A 9,443-nucleotide genomic window follows, 5' to 3' on the forward strand; every position below is an offset into this window, starting at 1 on the left:
GGTTTAGATGACTTTGATGAGTTTCACAAATCTTGATTCTTGTTGGTTTGATGAAGTTGATCATAATTTTTCCTTGAATTCTTGTGGATGATGTGTATGGAAGGTTCTAGAGGTCTTGAGAGAGATGAAGAAGTGTGTGGAATGAAATAAATGAAGTGGGAACACATTTATAAACTTGGAACATTTCATCCCGTGGGGAGTTCCACGGACTGTTCCACGGTCCGTGGAACCTAATGCTGTCCGTGAAACTGGTCGTGGTTCATGACCAGCTAGCCACCACTTCTGTTGGCAGTTCCACGGACTCATCCACGGTCCGTGGATCATGGTGCTGTCCGTGGAACATGGTTGTGGAACTCACAGTTCCACGGAAGTTGTTCCCGCCGCCTCGTTTGATCTCCAATCCTTATGGAACCTTCTTAGCACTTGTTTGTCACTTCATTAACAATCTAATGGGCGTTATCGTATACATTGCCTTCTCTTGACAACTTTCTCGTGTAGCATCGGATGCCTTTAAAATCTTACTTAAGGTCATCAAAAGTCATTTCTTACTTATCGAAACATCGTATACTTCGTGCTCTTCATTAACCTACTCACTGTGCATCAGCGGAAAATTTTCCGCGATGTAACATGTTTGATCTTCAAAATTTTAGTTAAAGGGTCAAAAAGTGTTTGTGGGCCCAAGTAAGTATCAAAAAAAAATCAGAAATACTTAGTCCAATTTTTTGATTTTTTCCTAAAAAAAAAAAAAATCAGAGACGAAATTTTGCGCGTCGGGCCCGCGACGCACGGCCAACACCTGATCAAAAGAAAAATTTTCGAAAAATTTTCTAAGTGTCCAAAACAGTTTATTTCTTTCCTAACTTCTTTTCTTTGATTCTTACAACTAATTAACAACTTGTAATCGATCTTATTAGTTGCTAATTAGTTCTTGAGTCCGAATTCATTTCGTGCCAATTCTTTTTAAGTTTTTCCATTTATTTCGTTGAAACTTCTTTGGCTCTTGTTCGTTTGCTTTGAGTCGTCCTTCCTTCATCTTGACAAGAATCCATTCTACCACAAAACATAAGCAACCGTGTGAATTCGATTAGTTAAGCGATTCATCAACAACTTCAAAGGCGCACGGGAGTGTGGTAAGGTTTGAGAGTTAAATACGAGTGACGTGAGGCTTTTATTACTAACGTTGTGTGCTAGTTTTTCAGGTTTAAATATCGGTTCAAAATACGCAAGAATTCCCTAACATGGAGGGAATGGAATTGATTCTCTAAAGAATAGCGGCGATGGAATCCAAACTAGAAGCGAAGATGAATGGCACAGAAGGGGATATGCGTGGCGTGGTTAGAAGATTAAGTGGTATGGATGAGCGGATGGTGAGCATTGAGAAAGCTCAAGCGGATGGTTCGAGTGGAATGGGCACTCCCTGTTCTAGGAATGAAGGAGATGGAGATAGAACTGTTACATCTCGTAGTTTGGACGTTGAGTTCCGTAGGTGTCAACTACTTAATTGTGAACACTGGAGTGATATGCGCCTATTTTATGGTTATAAGGGTTTACGATCATGTATGAGAAGTATTGGAAGGATTGGAGGTCAAATGGGCGGAAGATGAAAAATTGGGTGAACTGGGCAGAATTGCCCTTCGCGTTTGCGATGGCCATGGAAATTCCAGACCATCGCGTTCACGAGAGGACCTCGCATTCGCGAAGGCCAATTATTAAGTCGGTTCCACCGACTTTGACCCCCTATATAAAGGGTAAAACCCCTTTTTTTCATCAATTATCTTTCAAAAAACTCATAAAATAGACGAGGGTGTGAGGATATCAAGAATTGAGTGATATTCAAGTGGCGGAGTATTAGTTTAGGTTCGGATAGCGCGCAGTTGTGATTGTAGTATCGTTTTGTGGTGGATTTTGGTTTGGATTCTCGGCTAACACTGAAGATATTGCTATTTTAGTAAGAATAAGATTTGCGAGTTCGGGAAGTAGAAGTTGGGTGAATAGATAAGCTTCAAGGTATGTAAAGCTATCCCTTCTTCCTTCTTTGGCATGAATTTCATAAAATGAACAAACGATGAACACATGTGACTCCAATGAACTCTAGTTCTCAGTAGTACTTGACATGATAGTTGTCTTTGGTCCCCCAAGTGTTAGCTCATCCTATCTATTCTCTTGAATCCCAAATGATGATTCATTTTGTACATGATTGCCCCTAATACTAAGTGTTCTCATATCGATAATAACTCTTTCAAAAGATATCCTGAGATAACATGATTGTGCATTCACAAAACAGTCTTCATACAGGATTATGAGTTACTAATGAAAGGCTTGGCATTTGTATACATTTTCATTGCATCATCTCACAGAGTCCCTTACTAAAGGGCCGGGTATGGTATATATGTATATATATATATATATATATAAATTTCACCGAGTCCCTTACTAAAGGCCGGGTACGGTATATATTTTCATAACCACGGATCTGCTAGCTTTTCTCACCGAGTCCCTTACTAAAGGGCTGGGTACAGTATATATGTATGTATATGACTTCACTCATCGAGTCCCTTACTAAAGGGGCCGGGTACGGTATATATGTATGTATATGACTTCACTCACCGAGTCCCTTACTAAAGGGCTGGGTACAGTATATATGTATGTATATGACTTCACTCACCGAGTCCCTTCCTAAAGTGTCGGGTACAATATACATGTATGTATATGACTTCACTCGCCGAGTCCCATAATTAGCCTGGTACGGTATACAGAGTATATATATGCATGACTCACAACATAAGATACAAATGCATTGGTATTCCTTGATTATCATATTTATCTCCTGTCATCTTTTCACTGAGTCATGAACTTCATTACTGTACTTCATGCTTTACATATTCAGTACATTTTTTGTACTGACCCCCTTTCTTCGAGGGCTGCGTTTCATGCCCGCAGGTATAGACACTCAGTTTGGTGATCCTCCAGCCTAGGACTTCTACTCAGCTGCTTGGAGAGCTCCATTATTCCGGAGCTTGAGTCATTATGATACATATCCTTTTGATATAGACTTATACATATTCAGGGGTACGGCGAGGCCCTGTCTCGTCATATTTCACTATTATACTCTTAGTGGTCTATAGACATGTGTGGGTTGTATATATGTTTTGGTCAGCTATATCGACGTAATTCGTTTTGGATATTCCCGTATATAGTGGCAGCCTTGTCGGCTTGCATATTTTATTATGTCTTGGTTAGTTGTGACTCCTCAGGAGACAGGTTCATTCTGATATATGACATTATGAGTCTACAACATGCTTTTACAAATTTCCAGATTATATCTAGCAGGTTCGTATACGAGTGTCCAGCTTGGGCACTAGTCATGGCCCATCGGTAGTCGTGACAAAAGTCATATCAGAGCAGTTTATCCTCGGTGTGTCTACAAACCTTGTCTAGTAGAGTCGTGTTTATCGGTGTGTTGTGCACCACATCTATAAATAGAAAGCTACAGGACATTTAGGATTCCATCCTATAGTAGTTGATCTTCTACGAAAAGATATAGTGAAAATGATGATGACGAGGTTGCTTTTACTTATGTAATTCTATTTGTGTGTGTGTGTGTATATATATATATGATGCAAGCCCATTTGCCTCAAGGCGATTCACAAGGAGCCAAGCTCGGGAACTACAACACTTGCAAGGTCTATTTATGAAGCGGGAGGCTCTTGAGTATACTTTTGATGAAAATCTTGGATACCAAGTCCATTTGTTGATGAAGATTGCTTGGGGAGAAGAAAAGGAAATGGAAAGTCATCACAATGGCTAAAAGAGAAAGAGTTGGCTATTCTTGCAAAGGAGATTTCAAGATTTTGAAGAAAGAAGAATAGCCAAATAAGACCCTTGTCTCATTAAGGGTGTTTATGTCATTTTACTGTCTTTTATTTCTAGCATAGTATAAATTGTTCTCTTCTTCTTCATGGAAGACTTAGATTATTTTGATAAGAGATTGAAAACTTGTAAAACTCTAGAATTGAGTATTTGAGAGCTTGTTAAGCTTTTGGTTGTTTGAATTGTTGAGAAGGTGGTTAATTGGGAAATCAATCCCTTTTGGTCTCCTTAAGAGTTTGGTGTTTTTGGATAATCTAATTAAAGGTCTTAATCTTTTATGGTTAGGGTTGTCTTTTAGTCTTATTCAATTGTGTCAATCGATTCTATCCTTAATTTCTTGTCTATTTCTTGTCTTTCCTTTTTATTATTGTATCAGTTTCACATACCCGGCCATGACAAGGCTCGGCGATTATACATACCTGGCCCTACCAAGGCTCAGTTTCATCCGTACCCAACTGCAGTGGTATGCACGCAATAGATATCATACCCCGCCATATAAGCTCGGTGTTACATAATAGTCATACATACTTAGACACGTATACTTAAGAGTCCATAAGTATCATCATCACCATTATCGTTTTTGTTACATCTATCCTTGGAGGATCAACTATCATATAAGGGATTGCAATGGAATCATGAAAGTATCGGGAATCATAAGCTTTAGTAGCTTTAGAGATAGAATCATTTGGAGGACATTATAGAACTCATGAAAGGATATATATATATATATATATATAGCCAAGGAATCATGCCTTATTGAAAGAAGGGTTAGCCTTACATACCTCTTTGTCTTCTTAACTATCTAACATTCACTATTGAAGCTTGAATAATCTACATTTAGAAGGATTCATACCATGATTAAGCCTTAATGATACTCTTAAATTCAAACTAGAATAATTCATAGTCTAATGAAAATTGGGCAGCATTTCCCCTATTTCGTCAACTTCCACCATATCACAAAACAACTCCCAACGACCATAATAACATCCATACTACACTCATAATATCTAAATCAAGTAATCACATTACACTATGCCTTCAATATTCACGCTCATGTTCAACTCATATTGGCAACTTCATACCTATTTTAGTGCATTTTCATATAATGCTTCTTCATCACCATTATTACCTTCCATAATAAGATTATATCCATATTATACTAGTAATCATGACTCAAGTTAGCTCACTACTTAAAAACATAACAAAAGTTACATTTAGCCCTCATTTTCTACTCTCTTATTCAACCCAAGTTCTTCAACAACTAAGCATTCATGATAGCATGAAATACGCATGGAAACTAACCTTTTATCTTATGGGAATGCGCTTTGGAGCAGCTATGAACTTATGTGAAAACCCTAGCTTCAATACTCAAGAATCTCTTGTAGTCTACAAACCCTAGGAAACCTTCTAACGTATGAACACTTTGATTCTTGCCTCTTGATCTTTGTTTTCTCTTGGATTGGGGTGGAATAAGTTTAGAGAAGGGTTTTGAGCTCTCAATACTTGTAGAAGATGAAAAATGAAATAAAAGAGCCAAGGGCATCTATTTATACAAAACTTAAAAATCTGCTGGATGGATTTTATACGGACCACTTATACGGTCCGTAAAATATTATACAGTCCGTATAAGTGGACCTTATAGCACCACTATGGAATTGCCCGTTTCTATAAAGGTTGAGTTATACGGACCCCCCTTTTACGGACCGTATAAGTGGTCGTATAACTCCCGGTTATGCGGAACTCTCTCGTTGATTCGTTTGACTTCTAATCCTCGTGGAACCTTCTTGGCACTTATATAATACTTTGTTAACCATAAAATAGGCCCTATAGTAGCCCCTCAAGACATCACAAAATAATTATTAGCTCAACATAGCAAAACCTTTCCGAACACGGCTTATATTTTACTTCCTTCATTGAACTACATTTCACATATTTGTATAACTTCGAAATCTTATAGTATGAACCCTAAGCTATCCAATACTTCCCTTAATCTCATAAGGATTTCACAATCACCTTAAGCTCACATTAGCCTATCCACAAGTCAAAACATACGGAAATTTTTCGAGGTGTAACATAAAGGGCCGGGTATGGTATATATGTATGTATATGACTTCACTCACCGAGTCCCATAATGGGCCGGGTACGGTATATAAAGTATATATATATGCATGACTAACAACATAAGATATAAATGCATTGGTATTCCTTGATTATCATACTTATCTCCTGTCATCTTTTCACTCAGTCATGATCTTCATTACTGTACTTCATGCTTTACATATTCAGTACATTTTCCGTACTGACCCCCTTTCTTCGGGGGCTGCGTTTCATGCCCACAGGTACAGACACTCAGTTTGGTGATCCTCTAGCCTAGGACTTCTGCTCAGCTGCTTAGAGAGCTCCATTATTCCGGAGCTTGAGTCATTTTGGTACTAATCCTTTTGATATAGACTTATGCATATTCAGGGGTACGGCGAGGCCTTGTCCCGTCATATTTCACTATTACACTCTTAGAGGTCTGTAGACATGTATGGGTTGTATATATGTTTTTGTCAGCTATATCGATGTAGTTCATTTTAGATATTCGTGTATATAGTGGCAGCCTTGTCGGCTTGCATATTTTGTTATGTCTTGGTTAGCTGTGACTCCTCAGGAGACAGGTTCATTCTGACATATGACATTATGAGTCTACAGCATGCTTTTACAAATTTCTAAATTATATCTAGCAGGTTCATATACGAGTGTCCAGCTCGGGCACTAGTCATGGCCCATCAGTTTGAGCCGTGACATGAACACAAGATACGTCACCAACCATTACCCCAGGACAAGCACATACCTTGTGCAATCCCAACACCATAAGCTCCACCCAAAGAGCCCCACCACCATAAACAACCAATCTTCCACTCCAAAACTCCACATTCCAAAATACCAATCGACAAACCTATCCCCAAGTTTACCAAAATAAACCCAAATGAGGCAATCCCACAAGTAATCTTACCACAAGCATCCCAAGCTCCACCCCAAGCCCAAACACAAGATCCCTTTCTTAACCAATACCAAAACCAATTCCCAAACCAATACCCAAATCAATACCAAAACCAATATCCAAACTAATGGGAGGATGTAGACTATGAGGAGCGGTGGTGGGATGAGAACTGCCAAGGAGGAAGGCGAGGAGAGATGAACAACCGGGGTAGAGGGAGACAAGGAGGCTTTGGGAGATTTTTGGGCCATGACACTAGGTTCCAAGGTCATGTCGACCAAGGAAGGGCTCAAGGGTATGAAGACCGAGGGAGATGGAAAGACAGTGATCGGACCTTGAACACAATCAAGGTCAACCTCCTTACCTTCCAAGGAGGTAGCAACCTGGAAGAGTTCCTAGAGTGGAAGCTCCAAAGTGAGCGCATCTTCCTCACCAACAATGTGTTTGAGGCCTCAAATACAAAGTATGCCCTCACTCAATTTGAGGGATACGCTTCCACATGGTGGGAATCTAAGAAGTTACAAAGGGCTCAACAAAACATCTATGATCTTCCAACTTGGAACGACTTGATTGAGCTCATGGAAATAAGGTGGCTTCCATCCACATATCGTCAAGATGCACTCAAAAGGGTGTATTTGTTGAAACAAGGGTCAAAAAGCGTGGAAGAGTACTTTGATGAGTTTGAGGACTTGCGGATGAAAGCCAAGCTAGAAGAACAAGAGGAGTGCACTATTATAAGGTTCGTAGCCTACTTGAACTGTGACATTGCTAAACCCATGAGGCTTAAGACTTACAATAGTCTAGAAGAGGCATTCCATGATGTATCCAAGGTTGAAGCGGATCTAAAGGAGGAGAGATCTTATAAAGACAAAGAAAGTCATTTTCAACTTGGAGCAAAGGCAAAAATAAGTGGAAAACTTCCACTTGGGAAAAGCCCGAGACCAACACTCCAACACCTCAAGCTAAGTTCGACTACAAAGCCAAGAATGATGATAAGGCTAAAGGAGGTAACAATTCTAAACCCAACTATAACCGTCCAATGCTTTAAGTGCCAAGGAAGAGGGTACTATACAAGTGAGTGTCCCAATCGGAGGACTATCACCATTGTGAGAGATGGATACCGGACCGAAGATGAAGATGAGGGAGGGAATGGTAATAATGACAAGGGAGAAAAAAGTGAGTATGAGGGTGATTTCGATGAAGAGGTTGAGATAAGGTATGAAGAAGCCTTGAATCATGCTATTGTGGCTAGAAAGGCCATGGGGGCTCTAGCTAGGGAAGAGAGTGACCAAAGGGAGAATTTGTTCCACGCAAGGTGTAAAATTGTGGATAAGGTGTGCTCCTTGATTATTGATGGTGGGAGTTGCACGAATGCCGTTAGCCAATTTTTGGTTGAAAGTATGAAATTCCCCACCCGCAAGCACACCAATCCCTATATTCTCCAATGGTTCAATGAATGTGGTGAGATGAGGGTCAACAAGCAAACCATTATTAAATTTAGCATTGGCAAGTACCAAGATAAGATTTTGTGTGATGTGGTACCTATGCAAGCTTGCCACCTATTGCTTGGAAGACCTTGGCAATTTGATGTTGATGCCCAACATAGTGGGAGAGCTAACAAGTACTCATTTGTGGTTAAGAGAAAGAAGTACATTCTTATCCCACTAAACCCTTACCAAGTGAGTGACGATTATAGAGTCATGAGGGAGCTTCGGGAGACGTATCAAAAGGAAGATAAGGAGAAGAATGAGAGGGAGACTTTGTTGGTCATAAGTGGAGAGGGGACATCTCAAGATAGTTCCAAGAAATGTTTGTTAGCCAAACCAAGTAATTGCTTAAAGGGAGTTGATGAGAGACACTTCATGGTGTGTCTTGTCAACAAGGACATTCTCTTAAATGCTAACCAAGCTACTAGCACTTTTCCTAGTAGTATGTCTTCTCTTTTGCAAGAATATGAAGCATTGTTCCTGGAAGAAATGCCCGATGGCTTACCTCCCTTGAGAGGTATTGAGCACCAAATTGATTTTGTACCGGGTTCTCAAATCCCGAACAAGCCGGCATATAGGAGCAATCCGGAGAAAACAAAGGAATTGCAAAGGCAAGTTGAGGAGCTACTCAAGAAGGGTCTAGTCAAAGAGAGTCTTAGTCCTTGTGTCGTACCGGCAATTCTGGTCCTAAAGAAAGATGGCACTTGGCGGATGTACAAAATCACGGTAAAGTATCAACATCCTATCCCTAGACTTGATGACATGTTGGACTAGCTTTGTGGCTCAAGTGTGTTTCTAAAAGGATTGATCGTAGGAGCAGCTATCACCAAATTCGTATGAATTCGGATGATGAATGGAAAACGGCTTTCAAGACCAAGTTTGGCCTCTATGAATGGCTTGTTATGCCATTTGGTCTAATCAATGCACCTAGCACTTTCATGCACCTAATGAACTATGTATTGAAACCCTTTATCAATAACTTTGTGGTTTTCTACTTTGATGATATTCTTGTGTATAGAAAATCTATGGAAGAACATGTGGGCCATTTAAGGCTAGTGTTTGATGTCTTATTGCATGAGAAGTTGTTTGCTAACATGAAGAAG

General features: G+C 39.8%; 1 protein-coding gene across 1 annotated transcript; it reads left to right on the forward strand.

Moving 5' to 3' along the window:
* The first annotated feature begins 7,050 nt into the window (after positions 1-7,050).
* On the forward strand, positions 7,051-9,114 carry LOC132064853 (uncharacterized). The gene has a single exon (XM_059457999.1). The coding sequence runs from the start codon at positions 7,051-7,053 to the stop codon at positions 9,112-9,114; it is 2,064 nt and encodes a 687-aa protein (XP_059313982.1).
* Positions 9,115-9,443: the final 329 nt, after the last annotated feature.

Source organism: Lycium ferocissimum, chromosome 1, assembly GCF_029784015.1.
Source record: "Lycium ferocissimum isolate CSIRO_LF1 chromosome 1, AGI_CSIRO_Lferr_CH_V1, whole genome shotgun sequence".
Taxonomy (NCBI): Eukaryota; Viridiplantae; Streptophyta; class Magnoliopsida; order Solanales; family Solanaceae; genus Lycium; species Lycium ferocissimum.

Bases quoted from the DNA above. Each gene is read 5' to 3' on its own strand.
- LOC132064853 (XM_059457999.1), top strand. From the start codon at position 7,051: ATGAACAACCGGGGTAGAGGGAGACAAGGAGGCTTTGGGAGATTTTTG.